The sequence below is a fragment of the Lutra lutra genome, chromosome 3 (genome assembly GCF_902655055.1).
Source record: "Lutra lutra chromosome 3, mLutLut1.2, whole genome shotgun sequence".
In the NCBI taxonomy this organism is placed as follows: domain Eukaryota; kingdom Metazoa; phylum Chordata; class Mammalia; order Carnivora; family Mustelidae; genus Lutra; species Lutra lutra.
Genome location: NC_062280.1, coordinates 13059986 through 13085764, shown reverse-complemented (window position 1 = coordinate 13085764; position 25779 = coordinate 13059986). Strand labels below are relative to the sequence as shown.

General features: G+C 37.0%; 1 protein-coding gene across 11 annotated transcripts in view; it reads left to right on the top strand.

Annotated features, from left to right (window-relative positions):
• The window catches only part of HYCC2 (hyccin PI4KA lipid kinase complex subunit 2), a 71560-nt gene extending 47909 nt beyond the window's left edge, over positions 1 to 23651 (top strand). For 9 of the 11 annotated variants that reach the window (XM_047720712.1, XM_047720717.1, XM_047720714.1 and 6 more), the window contains 6 exons: positions 4137 to 4232; positions 7966 to 8082; positions 12144 to 12231; positions 15616 to 15775; positions 16527 to 16694; positions 20986 to 23651. In XM_047720712.1, coding sequence (XP_047576668.1) covers positions 4137 to 4232; positions 7966 to 8082; positions 12144 to 12231; positions 15616 to 15775; positions 16527 to 16694; positions 20986 to 21584 — 1228 coding nt within the window. In that variant the 3' untranslated portion in view covers positions 21585 to 23651. The remainder of the gene's footprint in view (positions 1 to 4136; positions 4233 to 7965; positions 8083 to 12143; positions 12232 to 15615; positions 15776 to 16526; positions 16695 to 20985) is intronic. The other 2 variants (XM_047720719.1, XM_047720720.1) reach the window with 2 other exon arrangements.
• The last annotated feature ends 2128 nt before the right edge of the window (positions 23652 to 25779 follow it).

Sequence of the window (25779 nt, the reverse complement as noted above, 5' to 3'; positions counted from 1 at the left end):
TCAACTTGAGCAGAAATACTGATCATAGAAATTCGCCGATGATAAACTAGGTCCAGTCCCTCAAGCCAGTCATTTTCTTAGCATTCATCCTAAGGAGGCTTTAACTCAACTTACTAGTACATCAATATGAGTATTAAAGCTTACCAACCATGCCTGTGTTACAGCATATCACAGAATGGCAGTAGGTGTGACCTGAAGAATGAGTCAGACACTGGCACATAACTGAAGTCGCAGTCATTAACTGTTATTGCAGTTTGTTCTTCTCTCAGGTTACCACAATGTCTCGTAGAACAGTGCCACTCAGATTTGCAGGCTTCTGTTCGACTTTATCAGGTTTAAAAGCAGGAGTGGTCTCACCAACAAATGGTTTCATCCTTTTAAGAATCTGACATAGGGGTGCCTGGGTGGCTCAGTGGGTTAAGCATCTGCCTTTTGCTCAGGTCATGATCTTGGAGTCCTGGGATCAAGCCCTGTATCAGGCTCCCCGCTCAGCAGAGAACCTTCTCCCTCCCCCTGTTCTGTGCTCTTGCTTGCTCTCTCTCTCCCCTCTCTCAAATAAATAAAAATAAAATCTTTTGAAAAATATATTTTATTTATTTAAGAGATAGAGAGCATCAATGGCGGGAAGGGGAAATGGGACAAGCAGATTCCCCACTGAGCAGGGAGCCTGACTCGGGCTTGATCCCAGGACTCTTGAGATCATGACCTGAGCCAAAGGCAGAGGCTTAACCTGCTGAGCCACCCAGGCGCCCCTCTAGGTAGACCCATTTTTTTTTTTTTTAATTTCTTTTCAGCGTAACAGTGTTCATTGTTTTTGCACCACACCCAGTGCTCCATGCAATTCGTGCCCTCCTTAATACCCACCACCTGGCTCCCCCAACCCCCCCCCAGGTAGACCCATTTTTGATTTAGAAACTCATGTCTTTTAAACGGGAAAATTTTCTTGAATTGTTTTGTTAATTCGTTCAGCCTCTCCGTTTTATCTGATCTTTTATTATTTGTCTCTTTTTATGTCTTTGGTCTTATACTATCTGTCTTCTGGTGGTTTTATTATTTGGATGTTGGAAATCTTGGAGTGGTCCTCTTTTCTCTCCCATCTGCTGTATTTTTTTCCATTTGCTCTATTTTCTGTGATATTTCCTCAACTTCATCCACCAGTCTTCTTGAGTTCTTAGTTTTTGACATTATATTTTGTATATCTAGCTTTTTTGGTTTTCTAGTGTTCTTTTAAAATAGATCCTGGTTGTTGTTTTTCCCCAAAACGTCTCTTATATTTTTGAGACTATTAATGATAATTTACTTTGTTTAAAGTTTTGTTGTTTTTTTTTTTAATTTACATACCTGACAGCAAGAGAGCACAGCAGGGGGAGCAGGAAGCAGAAGGAGAGGGAGAAGCAGGCTCATTCTAAGCAGGAAGCCCAACAGAGGGCAATCCTAGGATCCTGGGATCATGACCTGAGCTGAAGGCAGATGCTTAACTGACTGCGCCACCCAAGCACCCTGTTGAAAGTTTTTTTTCCCTTTTTGTATTTCTTTATTTTGATCTCATTTTCATGTTAGTGGGGTTCCTCAGATGTCTGATAATCTTCCCCAGACATCCCCGGAAGATGAAGGAAAGGAAATAAACTATGCACAGCTCTGACCTTGTGAGTAGGGCCAGTCGACCATAAACTTCACTGAACCATTCAGTTGGAGAACTTTCCAAATCTCTGCCTCTTAAGTCTTTCCTCTTAGGGTGGTCAAATTCCCAAGAGAAAACTCTTTCTGGGCCCTCAGAGGGCTTGCCTAGCATCTGGTGATCAAGAAGGGAAGAAGAGCTTCAGGTTTTTCTTTTTTTTTTTTTTTTTTAAAGATTTTATTTATTTATTTGACAGACAGAGATCACAAGCAGGCAGAGAGAGAGGAGAAAGCAGGCTCCCTGCTGAGCAGAGAGCCCGATGTGGGGCTCGATTCCAGGACCCCGGGATCATGACCTGAGCTGAAGGCAGAGGCTTTAACCCACTGAGCTACCCAGGTGCCCCAGGTTTCAATATCCAGTAAGAAATATTTAATTTTCCTGTTTTCAGTATGGTATCCCTTCCCCCAACCCTCACTCCAAACCACAATTGTGCTTGGTGGTTCTCAAGTAGAAACTTCTTTTATCCTTCAAAAAAAATAAATCTTCGGGGCGCCTGGGTGGCTCAGTGGGTTAAGCCGCTGCCTTCGGCTCAGGTCATGATCTCAGGGTCCTGGGATCGAGTCCCGCATTGGGCTCTCTGCTCAGCGGAGAACCTGCTTCCTCCTCTCTCTCTCTGCCTGCCTCTCTGCCTACTTGTGATCTCTCTTTGTGAAATAAATAAATAAAATCTTAAAAAAAAAAAAAATCTTCAGTAAACCTTACAGCATAGAGGAGAAGAGATCTGAAGATATGACTGCTTCCAAGTCAGACTTTCAACTCAGTTTTTAACTTTTGATTTTGAAATAATTTCAGACTTACAAAAAATGTTTAAAAAATAGTACAAAGAGTTTCCTTTTACTCTTTACCACCTATGGGAAGCTTTTTAGAAGAACAACTTTCCTGGGTCATGCCCTCAAAGATTCTAATTGGGTCAGTCTGGGTTGAGGCACAGGAGTATATCATTCCAGAATACCCTTAAGTAACAGTAGTGTGCATCCAGGTTAAGGAATCACTTCCTTAGAGACTGTATAGATTAAGAAATCTTTACTCAGGGACACCTGGGTGGCTCAGTCAGTTAAGCATCTGCCTTCAGCTCAGTTCATGGTCTCAGGGTCCCTGCTCAGGCTCAGGCTCCCTACTAAGCAGGGAGTCGGCTTCTTCCTCTCCCCTCTGCCCTTCTCCCTGCTAATGTGTGCACGTGCACTCTTTCTTTCCGTGTCTCAAATAAGAAAAAAAATCCCTGGTTAAAAAAAAAAAAAGAGGGGCGCCTGGGTGGCTCAGTGGGTTAAGCCTCTGCCTTCAGCTCAGGTCATGATCCCAGGGTCCTGGGATCGAGCCCCACATCGGGCTCTCTGCTCAGCAGGGAGCCTGCTTCCACCTCCCTCTCTGCCTGCCTCTCTGCCTACTTTACGATCTCTGTCACATAAATAAATAAAATCTTTCAAAAAAAAAAGTAATAAAAATAAAAAAAGAAGAGAAATCTTTACTCATTAAATAAAATCATTTATTCATTCAATAAAAGTTTATTGAGCAATTATAATGTATTAGACACTATGCTTGACACTAGAGATAGAGGTGATAAATGAGTAAAGTTGCTTGTTATTAAATAGGTAAAACAGTAAAGACAAAGATATGATTCCCTGCCATAAATGCTGTATCTAATACATATTAGATACACAACAAAGGGAACTCTTCCCTTTGGTCAGGAAAATTAAGAATGATATTATGTCTAAGTTAAGAATTTGAGCCAACACTTGAAACCTAAACCAGAATTTCCCAAGTGAAAAATTAAGTTCTAGTAAGAAAGGGCAGCCTCCATAAAAGCAAGGAGTTATGAAAAGTTATGATATATTCATGGAGTGGTAAGAAGATTGAGGTAGTATGGTGTATTAGGCAGTGGAGGGAAGTAAGGTTGGAGAGGTAGGTTGAGGGTAGATTTTATATTTTTAAAAGATTTATTTACTTATTTTTAGAAAGTACAAGGAAGAGGGCAAGGGAGAGAGAACCTCAAGCAGACTGCGTGCTGAACACGGAACCTGATGTGGGGCTCAAGCTTATTACCCCAAGGCCATGACCCAAGCCAAAATCAAGAGTTGGACGCTCAGCCGGCTGAGTTGGCACAACTCAGTCCAGGCACTCACAACCGGTCCAGGCACCCCAAGGGTGGATTTTAAAGGCCTTCTATGCCATGAATGGTTTGGATTTTATCATGTAGTCAATGGGAACAGTGGATTAATGTAATAAGGAATCATCTGTTCAAGCACAATGGTTTATTTTTGGTTGAAGAAAATCTAGATGGTAGCAAGGAATGTGATCTTTAATAAGGAAAATGAAAACAGAAAAACCATTGAGGAGGATATCACAGCAATCTGATTGAGAACTCAGGAAGGTCACTATTACGTGCATTCTTGTTATAACTACCCAACAAAGAAATCAGTTTCCATTAGAAATAATTTTGCTTTGTTTTATTTTTTTCTAGGTTTGAAGTCTTGAGTTTCCTCATGTTGTGTTATAATTCTGCTATTGTGTATATGCCTGCTTCATCTTACCAGTCTCTTTGTCGGATGGGCTCCAGGTGAGAATAATTATCATCAGCTTTCATATTAATTTATTTGACAAATAGTTATTGAGCACATATTCTATGGTTAAGTGTTGTTCTAATTTGTTGTGATATAACAGTAAACAAAACTCTGGAAGCTTACATTCCTGTAGGAATCCTTATCATCCCTCATGTATCATGACTTTTGAAAATATTTCGGCATTAAAAAAGTATTTTCTAGCTGAACATCAATCCAAAATGTTGTAAGTTTAGGGTGGTTGAGTGATAGACCTAATCACTGCCTGTATGCCAAGTTTTATAAATCATTTGGAGAGTTTTGAATAAATAGTCCTATATATGGAGAAAGTCTAAAGGAATGTGAATTTTTTCATTTATATATTTCACAAATAACAATGCTTTGGATAAGATTAGCAATAACACCAATTATTTGTATGTCTCATTTGTATTTGTGTGTTCTAGTCATTCCTAAATCAGAATTTCTAATAATTTGGACAGAGCTAAGCTGAGTTGAAAAGTAAACATCCACTGTAGGAAAAAAAAGTTAAGTAATATAAATTAGTTTGGAGTCAGAGTAGCTTTTGAGTTAGAGAATTTCAGTTCTAGGAGGAACCCTTAGTTCATTCCGTCCAATTGGTTTTTTTAATTAACATATAATGTATTATTTGCCGCAGGGGTACAGGTCTGTGAATCATCAAGCTTACACATTTCACAGCACTCACCGCAGCATATGCCCTCCCCAGTGTCCATAACCCAGCCAACCCTATCCCTACCCCACCACCCGCCAGCAACCCTCAGTTTGTTTTGTGAGTTTAAGAGTCTCTTATGGTTTGTCTCCCTCCCGATCCGATCTTGTTTCATTTTATCCCTCCCTACCACCCAGCACCTCCTGCCCTGCCTCTCAAATTCCTCATATCAGAGAGATCATATGATAATTGTCTTCCTCTGATTGACTTATTTCACTTAGCAAATACCCTCTAGTCCCTTCCACATCGTTGCAAATGGCAAGATTTCATTTCTTTGGATGGCTGCATAGTTTCCATTGTGTATATATGTACCACATCTTCTTTATCCATTCATCTGTTGATTGTCCCTTTGATTTTTACTTGAGGAGACTGAACCCCTCAAAAAAGGTCAAGTGCTGTACTAGTTTCCTATTGCCTCCTAACAAGTTGCCACATACCATGAACTTAGCAGCTCAAATAGTGCGTATTTATTATTTCCACAGTTTCTGTGGGTGAGGAGTCTAGGCATGCATTAGCTGGGTCCTCTGCTTAGGGTATTAGAAAGCTGTGGTTAAGATGTCAGCGAGAAGTGCAGTTTTATCTGAGGCTCAGTTGAGGTGTTGATATGCTTTTGTTAACAGAATTCAGTTCTTTTAGTTGCAGGTTGGCTGTCTGCTGAAGGCTGGCCTCAGTTCTTTGTCTTCCCAGCATAGGCAATCTATGACAACTCCAGTTTTTAAGACCTGGCAGTACAATCTTGTTATATAACATAATCATATAATCATGTACGTGTAGTCATGGAAATCCGATTATGTTTGCCATATTCTGGCTGGAAGCAAGTCACAGTTCCCACCCGTACTCAATACTAGGGGATATACAGAGTGTGAATACCAGGACAGAGGGATCATAGGAATTCATGGCCACCCCAGGAGATTGTCCACCCATAAATGCTTTGTTCAAGTTCATGCTGTTGTGTTAACTGGGACGAGAGTAGGGTCCTATTTATAATAAAACTGTTTTTGCTAATTGGGGAAAAGCCAATTAGCTAAAAGTTTGATTTTATTGATTCTCTTAAAATAGCTGTATTATTTTCACTTGCCTATAATAACATGATGAATGACTAACAAAATTTTTGTCTCTAACCTGGTTACTGTTATCAGGAGAGTACACTATTTAAGCACTTACTGCCTATCTACAGTTAGGTCTATAAGGGACTATTGTTGATTCATTAAAACAAAACCTGCCAAATCTATAATTTTTGTGGCACTTAATAGACTTTTAAAAATAGATTTTCTTAAATGATAGAGTTTAGTGATCCTCCCACTTTCGTTCATATATCCCATAAAGAATTTTAAAAATATGTATAGCTCTCACACATTTGAAGTTAACATTTAAATTTTTCATTTTATCTTAACTAGTTGCAAATGGTATGATTGCTAGTATGTAGATATTGACATAATAAAATAATTGCTAGGTTAGTATTTTAAATGTGTATAATGTAAATACCAACCATCATCCATATGAAGAATAGGTGAACAGGCTTTGAATAGTCTGACATTATATTATTTCTTTTTCTCCTTAAAATTGAATTCCCTACCACTTTACTTATATTTTATCTTAATGCTATATTATGCTTTACAAGTCTTTTTTTTTTTTCTTCTTCAATTTAATCATTGTTGTAGGTTTTATTTGTACCTCTGGGGTTTTTGGGGGGTTTTTTGGTTCGTTTGGTTTGGTTTGGTTTGGTTGGTGTTGTTTTTAAGTAGACTCCATATCCAGCATGGAGCTTGAACTCACAACCCTAGGATCAAGAGTCACATGGTCCACTGACTGTGCCAGCCAGATGCCCCTATGCTTCCAAGTCTTTTATTGATCTTTTCATTGTATATTTCTGCTACAAAAATATATATGTAAATTGAGATTTTAATCTTATTTATTTATTTATTTGACAGATAGAGATCACAAGTAGGTAGAGAGGCAGGCAGAGAGAGGGGGGAAGCAGGCTCCCTGCTGAGCAGAGAGTCCGATGCGGGGCTCAATCCCAGGATGCCAGGATCATGACCTGAACGGAGGGCAGAGGCTTTAACCCATTGAGCCATCCAGGTGCCCTGTAAATTGAGATTTTAAAAAAATTTCCAGAGGGGCATGTGGGTGGCTCAGTGGGTGGCTCAGCCTCTGCCTTCGGCTCAGGTCATGATCCCAGGGTCCTGGGATTGAGCCCCACATCAGGCTCTCTGCTCAGCGGGGAGCCTGCTTCCCCCACCTCTCTCTGCCTGCCTCTGTGCCTACTTGTGATCTCTCTCTCTTTGTGTCAAATAAATAATCAATTAAAAAAATTTGAGATCATAATGCACTAAACATTGAAAAGTTTCTTTGGACTCACCATTATAATTTTTCAAACAAATTAATTGATTAAAATAATATAGGTACATTACAACTTTTGATAATTACTCAACATAACTTTTAGAAGCATCTCTTAATGAGATGAAGACAAAGAATTGTTGTGGCACTTTAATTTAAAAATGGCCTCACTGGGCTCCTGGCTGGCTCAGTTGGTATAGCATGCAACTCTTGATCTTCGGGTTTTGAATTTAAGCCCTATGTTAAGTATAGAAATTACTTAAAAATAAAATCTTTTAAAAAATGGCCTCATAGACATCAGGTATTTTGAAATGTACCTTTGTTTTGAGATTTCTGTATCTCCCACTCATTCATCCTGATGAAATTTGGGATGTATAAAAGTTATACATTTTTTAAGAGGGAGAAAGATGACAGACACAGCTATTTGAGAAAAATTATTGCTTTTATTGATATAGTTCTTTAGAGTGTATACTTTGTGAGGGCACAGATTCTATTTTTATCTTTTTGCCTGTTGATAACTATCTGCCTAGGCCCAGGACAGTGACTGGTACATAAGCAGGTAGTCAATAAATATGAGGAATGAATAACTGAATGAATGAATTTATGAAAGGAAAAATGTTTAATGAATCAGGAAATCACACATGGCAAATGCCGTATTTTCCTAGGGTTTGTGTGAGTGGGTTTCCACGGCAACACGAAAAACACTGGAAAGAACTCTGTGGTCGAATAGTATTGGATCCTGAATTCATGGTGCAACTTCTCACAGGGGTTTATTATGCCATGTAAGTAGATAGACTATGAAACCGAGTGAATTCTTGTAATGTTTGGAAACTTACTGTTTCTCTTTTTCCTTATCAGCTGTACAACACTGAATCTTGTTCCATGGTGGACACGTTATCTTCTTTTTCCAATATGAATTCCTTTTAGTATTTTTTTAATGAATATATACTTGTTATTTGAAAGCAGTATGATGATGATTAAAAACAATTTTTGAATTGAGATATAATTAACATATAAGACTGTTAATTTTGGGTGTACAATATAATGATTAGATAATTTTATACTGTGAAATGATCACCACAATAAGTTTAATTAGGATCCATCACTATGTATAGTTAAAAATTTTTTTCTTGTGATGAGAACTTTTTAAGATTTTTTTTTTTTTTAATTCATTTGTCAGAGAGAGAGCACAAGCAGGGGAGAAGCAGGCTCCCGTTGAGCAAGGAGCTTGATGCAGGACTTGATCCCAGAACCCTGGGACCATCACCTGAGCCGAAGGCAGATGCTTAACCTACTGAGCCACCCAGACATCCCGAGAACTTTTTAAAATCTACTCTCTTAGCAACTTCAAATAACACAGTACAGTGTGGTTAACTCTAGTCACCATACTGTGTATTATATCCCAGACTGATTTATCTTACATCTAGAAGTTTGTACCTTTTCACCGCTTTCACTCTTTATACCAACCCCATCCCCACCCCCACCTCTGGCAGCCACCAGTCTGTTTTCTGTATCTGTGATTTTGGGTTTTTTTTCTTTCAGATTTCACATATAAGTGAGCTCTGATAGTATTTATCTTTCTGTTTGACCTACTATACTCAGCATAATGCCCTCGAGATCTGTCTATGTTGTTGCAGATGGCAGGATTTCTTTCTTTTTTATGGCTGAATAATACTCATGTGTGTTTGTACACAATATATTTTCTTTATCCATTCATCTGTCAGTGAACACTTGTTTCCATGTCTTGGTTACTGTAAATAATGCTGCAATGAATGGACTGCAGATCTTTTAGAGTTAGTGATTTTGTTTCCTTTGGATGTACACCAGAAGTGGAATTGCTAGATCATACGGTAATTTCATTTTTAATTTTTTGAGGGACCTCCATACTGTTTGCCATACTGTCTGCACCAGTTTACGTTTTCCCCAGTAGTGCACAGGATTTCCTCTCTCCGCATCTTCGGCATCACTTATTTCTTTATTTGTAAAAGCCATTCTTACGGGTATGAGATAATATCTCATCGTGGTTTTTGCTTTGCATTTTCCTGATGATTAGTAATGTCAGTTACATTTTCATGTGCTTGTTAGCCATCTGTATGTGCTCTTTGGAAAATGTCTGTTTGGGTCTTCTGCCCATTTTTTAATCAGATTATTTTTTTAAATGTTAAGTTGTATAAGTTCTTTATATATTTTGGATATTGACCCATTATTGGATATATCTTTACAAATACTTCTCCATTAGTAGATTGCCTTTTCGTTTTGTTGGTGTTTTCCTTTTCTGTACAAAAGCTTTTTTATTTTGGTGTAGTCCCAGTAGTTTATTTTTGCTTTTGTTTCTCTTGCCTGAGGAGGGTCATAGGAGAGTGTTGCTAAGGCTGATGCCTGTGTTTCTTTTTAGAGTTTTATGGTTTCAGGTCTCAGATTTAGGTTTTTATCCACGTTAGGTTGATTTTTGTGTGTGATATGAGATAGAGGTCCAGTTTCATTCTTTTGTATGTAGCTATTCAGTTTCCTAGTACTTATTTATTGAAGAGACTCTCCTTTCCTGGTTGTATAATCTTGGCTCCTTTGTTGTAAATTCACTGACCATGTATGTGTGGGTTTATTTCTTGGCTTCTGTTTCATCTGATCTACCTGTTTTATATGTCAGTACTATACTATTTTGATACTATAGCTTTGTAATATAGTTCAAGATCAGGAAACGTGATGCCTCCAACTGTGTTCTTTTTTCTCAAGTTTATTTTCGTTATTCAGGGTCTTATGTGGTTCCATACAAATTTTAAGATTATTTCTATTTCTGTGAAAAATACCATTGGAATTTTGATGGGGATTATTGTGAATCTGTATATTGCTTTGGGTAGTATGGACGTTTTAGCGTTATTAATTCTTCCAGCCCATGAGTACACAGTCTCTTTCCATTTATTTGTGTGTTTTTCTATTTCTCTCATCAGTGTCTTTATGAAAACTTCAGGTGTACAGTACATGATCTTTCATCTTCTCGTTGAAATTTATTCCTAGGTGTTATTTTAATGCAATTGTGAATGGAATTTTTTTCTTAATTTCTCTTTCTAATAGTTAACTATTAGTGTATAGAAATGCCACAGATTTTTGTGTATTGATTTTCTGTTCTGCAACTTTACTGTATGTATTAGTTCTAATATTTTTTTTTGTGACATTGTTAGGGTTTCCTGTAAACATCACATTATCTGCAAATAGAGACAGTTTTACTCTGTTCTGATTTTGGTGCCTTTCCTCTCGCCCCTTTGGCCTAATTTGCTCTGGCTAGAATTTCTAGTACTATGTTGAATTTTTAGAAGTGGGAGAGTAGGCATCCTTGTCTTGTTCCTGATCTTAGAGAACCTTTCAGGTTTTCACCATTGAGTATGATGTTAGCTGTGGGCTTGTCATATATGACTTCTAGATATGTCCCCTCTACAACCACTTCATTGAGTTTTTATCATGAATAGATGTTGAATTTTGTCAAAAATGTTTTTTTCATCTGTTGAGATATATGCTTTTTATCCTTCATTTTGTTAAAATGGTGTATCATGTTGATTGAATTGCAGATTTTGAACCATACTTGCACCCAAAGGTAAATCCCACTTGACCATCGTGTATAATCATTTTAAAGTATTGTTGAATTTGATTTGCTTATATTTTGTTGAGGATTTTGCATCTATGTTCACCAGGGATATTGGCCTATAATTTTATTTTCTTTTAGTGTTCTTGTCTGGTTTGGTATCAGGATAATGCTGACCTTGAAAAATGAATGTGGAAGTATTCCCTCCTCTTCTATTGTTTGGAAAAGTTTGAGAAGGATTGGTACCAATTCTTCTTTAAATGTTGGTAGAATTCACCTGTAAAGCCTTCCAGTCTTCTGGACTTCTGTTTGTTGATAGGTTTTTGGTCAGTGCTTCAGTTTCCTTACCAGTAATTGGTCCATTCAGATTTTCTATTTCTTCATGATTCAGTCCTGCTAGGTTGTATGTTTCTAGGAATTTATCCTTCTTCTACGTTGTCCAGTCTGTTGGTGTGTAATTGTTCATATTCCTTTTAGTACTTTTTAAAATAGCCCAAATATAACTAGTCAATAAATTGGTGTCTGGAAGTTGGTCAGGCTTTCTTTCTGGAAAACTGTCTTTCTACATAGTTCATAACCCAAGTTTTCATAAATGCATTTAAGTAGATTACCCTAAATATCAGCACATGATAAAAACTAGTTTGTGAAGAGATATTTGTAAACAATTTTAAACATTAGTATTTGAAATCTTCACTTTGTTGTTTTTTGTGTGTGCGGTTTTTTGTTTGTTTAAGTATGCTCCACACTCAATGTGGAGCCCGGCTGGGGCTTGAACTCATGACCCTGAGATCAAGACCTGAGCTGAGATCAAGAACTGAACTGTTACCCGACAGAGCCACCCAGGGTGCCCCTCTTCATTTGTTCTTGTAACCAAAAGTGGGATAGTTTAGAAATGAAATGATGCAAAACTTAATGTGAAAATCTTGGGGTCCCTGGGTGGCTCAGTGGGTTAAGCCGCTGCCTTCGGCTCAGGTCATGATCTCAGGGTCCTGGGATCAAGTCCTGCATCGGGCTCTCTGCTCAGCAGGGAGCCTGCTTCCCCCTCTCTCTCTCTCTCTCTCTGCCTGCCTCTCTGTCTACTTGTGATCTCTCTCTGACAAGTAAATAAATAAAATCTTAAAAAAAAAAAACCAACTTAATGTGAAAATCTCATTTTAGAACCAAAATAGGATTTGGACCTATAGGTAGGACTTGAAACAATGAAAACGTTATTGTTAAATATTAGAAGAATTTGCTAAAGATAATAAACAGTTGGCTTTTCCACAGGTATAATGGGCAGTGGGACCTTGGCCAAGAAGTCCTTGATGACATCATTTATAGAGCTCAGCTAGAACTCTTTTCTCAACCACTGTTGGTAAGTTATTATATTTATTCTTTATGAAACATACCTGTGCCTGAAAGCGGCACTAGTGAGTGAAAATATTCAGTATATAACATATGAGGCAATCTAAATCATTAAGGGAGAAAGGTTTATTCCATAACAATTGGTTAACTGTTGGAGAGAAAACAAAATTGATTTAGATCCTCTACTACCACATACAAAAATAAAAATAAAGTTCAGATAAATTAAAGAATTAAATGTTTTAAAATCCTTTAAGAAAAGGAGGAGGAAAAGATTAGAAGCATTTACTCAAATTTCTAAAGATGGAAGGATTTTCTAAGCTTAAGTGATAGGACAAGTCACCAAAAAAGGGTTGGGCTCTTTTTTTTGACCACATCAGCATCTAAATTCAAAACCTCCAGTTTGGTTTTTTTTTTTAGACCTCCAGTTTTTTAATTTATTTTATTTTGTTTTTTAAAAGATTATTTATTTATTTATTTGACAGAGAGATCACAAATAGGCAGAGGCAGGGAGAGAGGGAAGGAGGCTCCCTGCTGAGCAGAGAGCTCAATGGGAGGCTGGATCCCAGGACCCTGAAACCATGACCTGAACAAAAGGCAGAAGCCTAATGCACTGAGCCACCCAGGCGCCCTAAACCTCCAAATTTTTTAAAAACAAAATTAATATGTATTGCAAAAACTGAGAAAAAGATTCTCAATAGGCATGACAAGAAAGCCAATTAATATTTTGTTCTAAATAAAAAGATCTCGTACTCTTCCACAAAATAAATATATTTCTAAAAAAATCCTTCTATTACCAGTAGCAGTATAACACAACTCTGAACATTCCTTTGCAGAAGCAGTTCAGTAATGTGTTTTTTTTCTTTAATCTGCCACCCCATGTCTAGCAACACATCCCAGAAAACTACTTTGAATTTTTTAAAATGTATTATAAGCACAACATTAGTGTTATTTCTAATTGCAGAGGAATCAAAACAAAAGGTGTTTCACAGCAGAGAATGATTATGTTTACTTGATGAAATTATATATTCGGGGCACCTGGGTGACTCAGCGGGTTAGGCCTCTGCCTTCGGCTCAGGTCATGATCCCAGAGTCCTGGGATCGAGCCCCACATTGGGCTCTCGCTCAGCAGGGAGCCTGCTTCCTCCTCTCTCTCTCTGCCTACCTCTCTGCCTACTTGTGATCTCTGTCTGTCAAATAAATAAAATCTTAAAAAAAAAAAAAAAGAAATTATATATTCAAAAATTTTGTACTAAAGAAAAATGCTAGCTTATGTTAAATGGTCAAGCACTTTACAACTATTTTTTAATCTGGACAAGACAGAAGCAACATACAAAGGCTTACGGTTATCTCAGTGGTTCAACTCTGGATGGTTTTTCTTTGTAAGTTTTGTATTTTCTAAGGTTTTTATAGTAGTATAATGGTATTTTAAGAATATTTATGTTTTTTCATTTGTAAACTTAAAGAGTACAATTTTTTAATCAAGTTTATTTCTAGATTTTAATTGCAATTATATTAGTTTACACTTTTTAAAAAGATTTATTCTCTTATTTCAGAGAGAGCACAAGCGGGAGGGTCAGAGGGAGAGGGTGATGGATTTTCAGGCACACTCTGTGCTGAGTGCAGAGCCATGAGATTGTGACCTGAGCTGAAACCAAGAGTTGGGCACTCAACCAAGTATGTCACCCAGGTGCCCCAAGAGTACAAGGTTTTTTTTGTTTTGTTTTAAAGATTTTATTTATTTATTTGTCAGAGAGAGAGAGCACAAGCAGGCAGAGTGGCAGGCAGAGGCAGAGAGAGAAGCAGCCTCCCCAGTGAGCAAGGAGCCTGATGGCAGGACTCAATTCCAGGACCCTGGGATCATGACCTGAGCCAAAGGCAGTGGCTTAACTGACTGTGCCGCCCAGGCGTCCCCAGGAGTACAAGTTTTAAAGCCATTTTCTTTTTATTATTTTTTATACTTTATTAATTTATTGAGGTAGCATTTACAATAATTTGCTAACAAACAACACTCCTTTCTTAAAATCTAGAGCAGGTGATAACAGCTAAAATAGTTGGCAGGTAGAGAAACAGGCTTCATCTTTATTCCTGATGAAAGCTAAATTGAAAGACTTACCTCCCCACCTCTTGGTCTGTATGTTGGAACAGCCCTCTGGAGAAGTTTGAGTTGGCAGAGCTGGCACACTTGTCCAGGTTGCTGCATTTTACTAGTCCTTTCCAAGTGGAGAGGAAAGGAGAAAGTTCTTCAGCTCAAGATCTTTGCTAGATTAACACTACCCAATTAAGAAACATGCGTCAGTCGATGATAGTTACTTTCCAGCCAGATATTTTCCTTTTTTGTGGAGGGAGCAGAAAGCAAAATCCCAGACATGTTCAGGGAAAATTTCTCCTTTTGGAAACAAAGGAGTGGAAAGAAAGCTAATTTTTTTAAGAGAAATAAAATTTTGCATGTCATTTTTCATTTGAAGAATCAGAAACTTCTAAATTTTCTTTCACAGGGTTCAGATGTTAGGTAATTTTTCTTTCTTTGGAATGCCTTTTCTCTTTGAAGATTTTATTTATTTATTTGACAGACAGAAATCACAAGTAGGCAGAGAGGAAGGCAGAGAGAGAGAGGAGGAAACAGGCTCCCCGCTGAGCAGAGAGCCCAATGTGGGGCTTGATCCCAGGACCCTGGGATCATGACCTGAGCCAGAGGCAGAGGCTTTAACCCACTGAGCCACCCAGGCGCCCCAGAATGCCTTCTCTCTTTGAAAGTGAACAAGTTTAAGGAATCTCTGGGGTATGTGACTCCAAATTTTAAAAGTAAATTCTCATTTTAAAAGCCTGCCTGAAGGAATACAGAACAGGGGTGTGTGGGTGGCTCACTTGATTAAGCTCACTTGATTAAATGTCCAATTCTTGATTTTGGCTCAGGACATCAGGGTTGTAAGATTGAGCCCTGTGTCTGGCTCACATGCTGAGCATGGAATCTGCTTAAGATTCTCTCTCTCCCTGCCCATCTCCCCCCATTAAAAAACAAAAACAGGGGTCCCTGGGTGGCTCAGTGGGTTAAGCTGCTGCCTTCGGCTCAGGTCATGATCTCAGTGTCCTGGGATCGAGCCCCGCATCGGGCTCTCTGCTCGGCAGGGAGCCTGCTTCCTCCTCTCTCTCTGCCTGCCTCTCTGCCTGCTTGTGATCTGTCAAATAAATAAATAAAATCTTAAAAAAAACAAAAAAACAAAAACAAAAACAAAGGAACAATGGAGGCACCTACTTTTCTAACACATTGTGTACTTTTACATTTTATAGTACCATTTTATATACATATTCAAAAATTTATGGAAACGTGAAGTGTAAAATAAGCATAAATTATATATTTGGTGTAAATATGTATAGACTTTATATTATATTTTAGGTTGCCAATGCCATGAAGAACTCATTACCATTTGATGCTCCTGATTCTTCACAAGAAGGCCAGAAGGTACTTAAAGTGGAAGTCACTCCAACAGTGCCGAGAATTTCTCGGACTGCAATTACAACAGCTTCAATCCGTCGTCATAGATGGAGGAGAGAAGGTGAGTATAAAATTCCTATGGCCCATTCATGGATTCTAGCAAATTTATCACTGTTTTTATAAACTAAGTTAACACATGATTTTTAGTACTCTGTATAATTAAAGTAAAATTTAATTTTTAAATATAGTGCTAGAAATGTGTTTAAATGCCTGAATTTATTTTGATACAGATACATTTTTTTTTTATAAGGTAGAAAGATGTTAATTTAGATTGCTCTGGGAATGTTAAAACAAAAAATAAGATCAAGTTAATTTTTGTCTTTTTTTGAACTAGGAATAAGAATAGGGAAGAAATTTCTTTAAGCCTTTATCGTAATGGGAAAAAAGGTGCATGTATGAGCACTGTGGGAAAAAAATCATATAACTGACCAAACCAATGGTGAAATACAAGCCATCTATAAAAGAGTTGGTTATTGTATTTTCGATCTTTATCTTTGCTTTTCCTTTTTGAGGTGCTGAATCCATCAGTATTTCATAGGCATATGGTACTTGAATAGTCAAGCTGTCTTGCCTAAGATCTATTAATTGCCACTTTAATGATCCCTATTTTCCTGTGCTATTCATTTGCGAACCTCACATTGTTCATCTGCCGCCTTATGTGTGTGCATGCTGTGCACACACATGTAACTATATAAATAGTGTTTGTGTTTTTATCATATCCATATATACATTCTCTTATCTGCCTGGGTCAAAATGCTCAGAAAAGAATAGAGCAGCACAAAAGCACTAAAATTTTATATGTTGAATCCCAGATGGCTTTGACTTCTCAAACGAGGCTGACTCGAGTATTCCTGGCTCCCCGATCCAACACGGCTCCACTGACCTAGGGATCAAACGTGTTCAAGAGGGGGAGGTGCTGGTGCGCAGGACCCCTGAGCACGGCTCACCGGAGCCCAACTCAGCAGCAGCCACAACAGAGGGTAGGACAGAGATGAGGAGGCAGAAGTCAGTGAGGCAGTTGCTGGAGAAGGATCCTGGCTCTCTATCCCCAAGCAGAACATCTTTTCATTCTAGTGTGTGTTTCCACTATCCTAGGGTGTATTAGCTCCTCCTTGCAAAGCACACCTCCCCATATGCCTAGCGCCAGGTCAAGTACGATCTTTAGTTACCATTTGTGCTGGCCTGGAGTCTGCATTCTGTGTAATCAAAGAGCAGCTTGGCATGGCTACTAACAAGGCAGAGGCCTGTCTCCAAAAGGTCTGCAAATGCTTGGGATTTTTTCATTACTGAGCATGTTTATTCTAACATTAGGAAAGGAAAAATGCACCCAATGGACATGAGCCTTTAGTCAATATAAATTGATTTCAATTATATAATAATTTATTCCTTAAAAATACATGAAGAAAGTTTTAAAACATAAATACATTATACTTGAGAAATTGGATTAAAGTGGAGCTGGCCGATTTATCTCTAATTCCAAGTTGGTCAGTTAACAAGAATTTCTTACTTCTTTGACAGAGTAAACCAGTATTTATCACTTTTTATAATCTGTGGGTCAAGTTACTTGGGTCTGACTAACAAACTACTAGCTTCTTCCCTCTATAAATGTGCTATACTGGTCCACACTACATTTTGTCATTTATTGTAAATAATGATTGTTTTCTATAGCTCTCAAACAGAATTGAAATATATTAGAGTTCAGGTATCCTAGTAGATCCTTGTTTCTACAATGTTAGGTATCTCAAAATGAAAATTTTTTTTTACCCCCAAATCACTACCACTACCACCACCACCATCACCACCACCATCTGTAAAAGAATACTTCTCTCCAATAGAAAACTATTTATTTGCTGTTTTACATGTGATGCCCATAGGAGTTGACTTTGTGAAAGAGCGAACTGTGGCCTAATGGTTTTTCATTATTTAATGTATTGCTACTATGGAAACTTCATACTAATTAATAAAATATAGCCAATAGTTTAAAAATAGGTTATATATTTTTACATAAGACCAAACATACATGAAGCAGTTACCTTCCACCTTAAGGAAGTGTCTTACTCTTTGGTGCATTGGAAATTTGAGCATGCTCAGTAAGAATCTAAATCTGCTGTCTGTTCCCTTGCCCATTTGCCCACATTGACCTTAACTTCACTTAACAGTGTTGCATGTGCATGATCTAGGGACCCAAAGGAGTTGATGCTGTTTTACAAGATCCTGTGAAAGATGTAACCTTCCCTTTTCATTTTCTCTCTTTCTCTGAGGTAGTCAGAAGAAATAAAAATAAGTATATTCATAGATGCCAAACCCAGAGTCGGCCTACATTGAACAAAAGCCTGTTTCTCAACATTCCTGGTGACTAAATGAGCCTCTTGCTATATCCACTACCATTATTAGAATGTTGGATTATTTGTGCTAAATGTAGTACTATGTTATGATAGTTAAGACTTGATAAAATTTTAGAGTGTGGGATTAGGTTGAAGCATTTCTTCCAATTCATCAAAAGTTATATAGTTTGAAAAAGGAACCAAAATAGTAGTTCTTTTAAAATATCCTATTAAGGGGTGCCCGGCTGGCTCATTGGTAGAGCCATGCAACTCTTGATCTCGGGGTTGTGAGTTCACGCCCCACACTGGGTGTAGAGATCACTTAATAAAATCCTTAAAAAAGTAAAAAGTAAAATATCTAATTTAATATTAAAATACCATATTTTAATATCTCCTATCACTCATAAAAATTTCAGTTTGTGAGGGTGGGGTATCACCACAAGGAAGAAGGAGTAGTTTCTTTCAGTGTGTTTGAAATTTCTCAAAAATTACTTTTACTTTTAATCTGGATTAATTGTATCATTAAATCAATATTAATAGGAGCTAAATTTATAAGGAAAGGCAGACTGAATAGAAAAGTTCACGACAGGGGTGCACAGTGGCTCAGTTGGTTAAGCACCTGGCTCTTAATTTTGGCTCAAGTCATGATCTCAAGGTCCTGAGAATGAGCTCTATATCAGGCTTCCCATTTCGTGGGGAGTCTGCTTATCTCTCTCTCTCCTTTTGCCTTTCTCTCCACTCACACACTTTCTCTTTCAAATAAATAAATCTTTAAAAAGAAAGAATGAAAGTAAGTTCATTAAAGATCCTTTTTTGTTATCTTCCCTATAGATCATGAGTAGTAGTATCACCCAGGGAGAAAATTAGAAAGGAAAAAAAAGTAAGACATACTTGCCTTTTTATTTCTTGAGGTTTTTTAAATGGAAGGAAATTACTAAAACTTATGAAAAGTTTTAGTGATTCTGAAGTCAGCTGGAGCTTTTGTATTGACATTAATATTTGGCCTTTTAAAAGAATTTTCTAGTATGATGGTTTTAAATCAGTTTACGATTAAAATTATATTTGTTATATGTTGAAATTGAAGAGGAGGCTATAAGCCTATCACCTAGCCTTATCCTGATGGTCGAGTAACATTTTATTTGTGACTTTTAGGATTTAAAATCATTGCTAAACTGAGGACAGTGCCTGTGATTAAAGTATAGTCAGTATTCCACTGTATTGAAATAACATTTCTGAGTGTATAAAGTATCAGTAGGTTCTTTTGCATGGTGGCTTTTATGTTACTATCATCTCTTTTATGACCATACTGCTTGGGCATCAGATATGCATGAGGCAAGATTTAGACGCTAGCACTAAGTCTCTCAGTCTCCTTTCCTCAGTATGTATAGATAATATATCTGATGATACATTTCTGTTCACTCCAGTTTTCTATTACTCATGCCAGTTGTGAACCAGTAAATATCTTATCTTGGGCATTTCAGAGTTCTTTATAGTAACTGTAAGTAAATTGCTAAGATGATAACATGTAAATATAATTTAGAGTTTCATTTTGAGTTACATCATATACTGTTTCGAAGAAGGGGTTGAGAGAAGTGGTGTCGGCTGCATTTTCATATGGCTTTGCATGATGGTTGAAGATTTTAAACTGCTGGATATAATAACATGCCTTTTGCTTTAAAGATAGACTATTTTGTTCTTTTGAAGGAAGGAAATAACTAATCCATATAAGAAAATATTTTTATTTTTCCAGGTACTATGTTAAATAAAGGTTGTGTTTAAATATTTTATGTATATTTTACTTAGATAACCTGTATCTCAAAGTAATATTTGTTTAGAATTCTTTCCTAATATTTTACCTTAACTGTAATATTGATATCTGTATGTGGATTCAGATTAAACTTTCTTGCTGTCTGGCAAACATACATAATAATATAGTGAACTGCTATCCATTTTGAAAGAAGCAAGTGTATTACTTTCCAAGAGAGTGTTGATCATACTTTCGATAAGAGAATTAGGCTTTCCGGAAAACCCAAATTGAATGTATTAGATATGCTTCTCCCCTTCTAGCAAAAATCCCAAGATAAGGATTATTTCATTAACTGTAGTTTCTGCATAAAATGTAATGGGACACCATTGTATTTTGTGATCATGACAATAATGCATCTCAAGATGAAAAATCCAAATTATTACAGCTGCATAATATAGAAAGTGAAAACTCTTCTTAACTATCCCTGCTAGTTACTCTCTGATAATCAGATATTTTCTTCACATTAATTGGTCGAGAAAAAATGGAAACCAGTTGAGTAGATATCTCCAAAAGACAAAATATAAGTATGAAATTACTAGAAGTGATGTACAGTTTTTTGAGTTAGAAAATCTAGTGATTCCATGTTAAAGGTTTTTAAGCCATGTAGAAGCACTTGGTTGTTGAGTAAATGTAAAATTGTACTGTCCTTTTTAAAAAGGGTTTGGCTTGTAGGGTTCATAATGAGTTTGGCATTATTCTGGGTGACTGCAGTCAGAAGGGGGTCTCTTTTGTATGGTCTTTTTTATGGTAGGCAAAGGAAGACATGAGGAAAATTTTTGATTTTTTTTTTTTAAATAGATATGGTCACCTCAGACAAGGGTATATTATAAAGATTTTGTAACGAATTGTACTTCATCTAAAGTTGTCTTATATGCCTAAATATTGCGATACTAAGTTCGTTTGTGGATAGTCTTACAAAAGCTGGACTAATTAAAGCTGAACAAACACAGTGAATAACATACTAGGATTCTGTGTAGATTAAGCTTTCTTCCCCTAAGTTATTTAGGAGAAGCGTTGACAACAGGGCCCTTGCCAAACTGTAGTGAAGATTACCCAAAAGATAAGGTCAGTTGAGTTTTTATTCTCAGTTCCTTCTCTGTTAATTTAGCTATTGCTGAGTCTGTCTGATTTGTTTTTTAGGTGCTGAGGGTGTAAATGGAGAAGAGTCGGTAAACCTAAATGATGCAGATGAAGGATTTTCATCAGGGGCTTCCCTCAGCAGTCAGCCATTTGGGACCAAACCATCCTCCTCTTCTCAGAGGGGAAGCTTAAGGAAAGTAGCAACGGGGCGTTCAGCTAAGGATAAAGAAACAGCTTCTGTCATCAAATCCAGTGAGAGCCCTCGAGATGCAGTCATTCGCAGGCAGTATGTACAGCAACCAACTGATCTTAGCGTAGATTCAATCGAGCTGACACCGATGAAGAAACACCTGAGCTTGCCTGCTGGCCAGGTGGTGCCAAAAACCAGTAGTATAAGTCTAATCCGGACAGCCAGTGCTTCCTCAAGCAAATCATTTGACTATGTAAATGGCAGTCAAGCAAGTACCAGCATTGGGGTTGGCACTGAGGGAGTTACTAATTTAGCAGCTAACAAGGTTAATCGATACTCAACTATCAGTCTGCAGGAAGACCGGCTAGGTCAAGCTGGAGAAGGTAAAGAGCTCCTCAGCCCAGGAGCCCCCTTAACCAAGCAGTCTCGATCCCCAAGTTTCAATATGCAGCTAATATCCCAGGTGTAGTTCTGACCTCCTCTCTCATCTTTCTGCTTACCCTTTAAACTGAACATTTCATTGTATAAGAAGACACTTCATCCCACATTGTGAAAATATTGGTCATCGTAATCAGATCTGATTTAGTTTAGGTATCTTCATACTGTATTTTGTATGGAAACAGCAATAAGGTTTTCTTTTTCCTCCTTCCTATATCTTCTCTTCACCTTATTCCTTGTAAATGCGTTTGTGAAGCAGTATAAAATGTATGCATTTTCCATGCCTTCCTTTCTTCTTGGGTGATGTGCAATCCATCGTAGGCTGATCGGTCCCATTTCAACACTGTGAGACTGAGGATATGTTAGAGGAAATGGTGTATATGATCCCTATGAAATGATTCTTTGGCTTTCGTTTAAAAAAGAAAAACAAAACGGGTTTGTTCTCATAATCTATAGAATTATGGAGATTACTGGATCATATTTTTTTCTCTTTTAACCAGGAGTGCCTCAGAGATTCTGCTATGACTTTGGACTTCTCTGAGTCTGTGTATTTTCTTGAGAAGCATGGGGAAAGGTGGTAGACTGCTGCACTTTTTCATTAAAATGTGGGTGGTTCTTTTCCCCCCATCTCCTTTATTTCGAGGACACAAATGTTCAGTTACTGAGGCATTTAAATCAAGTTGTAGCCCCCTCCTTTGGAGGGCAGGGCTCAAAGTTGTTTGTGTAATTGATAATGCACTTTCTCAATGGCTCTACAGTCATTATTAACATGTCTTCCCTCCTCCCTTCAAGGACATAGGTCATTTCTGTCCTTAAAGTTTGAACAACTAACAAATCAGAGAATCCAAGGGGCATGTTCTATTTCCCAGGAATGATTGACACTTTGGTGCTGGGGTTTTGTGGCGGGGGGGAGGGGGTGGTTTTTGTTTAGCTTGTGTGGGACTGTGTGTGTGAGGGGAAGTTTTGATAGGTTTTTTTTCTTTTCCTTTGTGAGCTGATGATGACTGAAGTAGTACAAGTACGTCTTCAGGTAAAGAGAGGGATTTCTCAACCCACTTTCTATGATGTCAGACTATTGGAGAAACCCTTTCAGCTGCTTTCTAGATGTACCTAAATTCAGTCAGATATTTTGGATTAAGAAACCTGAAGTCCTGATAGATCATATACTCCAAGGAATCACATCAGGGACGGGTAATTGGCTGAAAACACTGATGCTTCAACGTGACACACTTTTTTAGAACATTTCTACCAGGGGGTACTGACTTGATTTCTCCTACAAGGACCACACTGCCTTTGTGTTTAATGTAATGCAATTTGTGTACCTTCTAATCATATATCTGCAGAAGTTTCTCATTTTTATAAAACTTTGAAATCATGCCAGTAAGCTAGATGTTGAATGTATGTAAGTAGCATTTGGTAACTGTGCTAAGAGGCTACAAAAATGCATTACTAGTAAAAAAAATTTTTTTTTAGTTCTGATTTGGTTGGGTAAGATTTCATTATAAGTTCTTTTGGGTCTCAGGCTCTAATGCTTGATTGAAAAAAAGAAAATATATCGGTTTTTGAAAGTCATTTTATGACTTGAACTGCTATACGTTATCCTTCCACAAAATACATCAGAGGTATTAGCGCTTTGTACATTTAGACATTTTAATTTTATTATTGTGAAAGAAAAATATACTGAATTTATAGAAAACAAGTATTCTCCTAATTAACAAAGTTTAAAATATTATCTCTATCAATTAAAATTACAATAGATTTTGATAAATAAAATAACCAGAAAAATGCCTCTTGTTTTTTTCCACATCGAGAACCTCCCCCTCCTCCTCTTATTTTATTGTAAGAGGGTTTGTTTTGTTTTGTTTTGGAGGGGATTTTCTTTAGAATCTTTTTAAGAACAATGAGATGCTTATTTGAATTTGGTGGTCTGTAACACTTTTCAGCTCTTAGAAAATGGAAAACTAGAACCTGAACTAGTACAACTAGTACTACTACTACAACATTGCCAAAGTCTGGGATAAAGTGAAAAGTTTATAAATAGAAATGTATTGGAGTGTGTGTGTGTGTGTGTGTGTGTGCGCGCACGCGCGCACACACGTGTACATCTGTGTTTGTGCATGGGCACGCTCGCACACGCGTGTGCAGGGTGTGTATGTATATATCACAAAAACATATGTTAGATGTCCCTTTTAATTTTAAGGGATGTCAGATAAATGAGTTTGAAAGCAGCCAAAATAAATGAGGTCTGGAGATAGATCTCTAACATATTGAGAAAAGGAAAGTTTCAGGTAGGAAAAGAAAAGAGCATTGTTCTTACCAAGGGGTAAGAGCTTGGCCATGGCTGGAGGTCATTCATTTTATGGCAGAAATGCCTGGTTTATTTAGGAGGTTGTTTTGAATTCAAGTCGTGCGTTTATTGGCATCTAAATCTAACATGATTTAGTTAAAGCACACACAAAACCCACCTAAAATAGTACCAAATTACAGCAAAAGCTGTAATAAATAAAATAAATCTCTCTTATTTTGTTAAAAATCTTCGACTTGAAAAGTTGGTTTTGGAGAACTTTCAACTTAGAGGATATCATTTATCTGTGTATATACAGACATATTTTGTATGTATGCATACCCGTTAATGTTTCATAACCCTGTAACATTTTGTTCTTTTAAGTTATGTGATTTGGCCTTAATGAAGTAACATTTCATTTAGCTCAAACTGTGCATTCAGGGTCTTGGAACAGGTTTCCTATATAAGATACGTTAAAATTTAGTTCAGTGAATCATAAGTCAAATTTTTAAAGAATTTTTAAATATTCATTTGCATTGTTTATTGTTATTCAAAATACTTTTCAGATCTATAACAGCTATTACAAATATATATCAGCAATATTCATATTTTATTCTTTAACAACCTGTTGTTCTATACCTATAAGAAAAGGTCTTTCCCTCTATGGAAAAGCTTATTACAGAGAAAATACTTGTTTTCTATAATAAATCAATTTGATTGATGCCATCTATGCCAGGTTGAATTAAGAAATACAAAGAAATACCTGAAGCTTTTGGTAACTCTTCTCTATTACATTAATTTTAAATTATGTTACTAGAAATCAACCTAAAGTGTAAAGTGTGCAAAGCTAACCTAGAAGTAAGATTTTTAAATATAAAAATATTTTGAGAAGCTGAAGGGGGAAGTGGTTATAATTTAAAACCCTGACCCTTGCCCCCACTCTTACTCTCTCAATTATTCTTCTGTGCCTGTTTATTATAGAGTCAGAATTTTTGTGCTAGATGAGACCCTATAAATAATCTAGCTAGTCGCCCAGTGCTCCCTCCCCACATAGCTGTCCTCAGGAAACTGAGGCTCAAAAGCTTGTGACATGATCACAATCACATAACTAAGAAGCAGAGCCAGAATAGAACTCCTGTCTCCTGTCAAATGCGTATTAACACCCCACTGCCTCCCTGTACTCGTACTATGGTAAATGTGGTATGTAACACTCTCCATTTCTGCAGTTTCTTTACAGTTCTGGTCTAGTAGTTGGTGAATACAGCACATTAAGAAAAGTACTTAATCCAGAAAAAATGTAGAGTAATGAACAGATGGGGAAGTGTTAGAAATGTAGGTATCTATACCACAGATGTAAGGATAGATACATTTTTCTTATTCTAATTTATGCCTTACTATTTTCTGCCACATAACAGTTGTATGCTGCCATTTTGTAGTTGATTATATTTCTGGGGATTTATTTAAATGCAAAAATCAACCCAAAGAAATGGCTTTGATCAGTGTTTCTAGCTATTTTAAAAGTAATTGAATCAGCCAGCTTTCACAGTCACCTGGGTAGCAAGTTAATTGTGTTGCACAGTGGAGTATTGCAAAGTAAAGATTAAATAAAATTTACTCCATTAATTTCTAATGTTGAAAAAAATTGAACGTTACTTGTTCTTTAGAATAGATAGATACAAGCAATATTTCCTTATGTGGTTGATAAAGGTTTATAGTGTGAAGCTTATGATTCCAAAATGGAATGCTGACCATTATGTCATTTAAAGTGTATATACCATATAAAATGTCTTAAATGGGGTAGTCTCAGCTATATAAGCTCAATATTTCCAATGTATATTCTCAAATTCCACTTAATAGCTTTAAATTAATTGTAACTATTTATTAGACACTGGAATACTGAGAATAACTTTCAGATTTTTTTTGCACTATTTTTGTGACTATT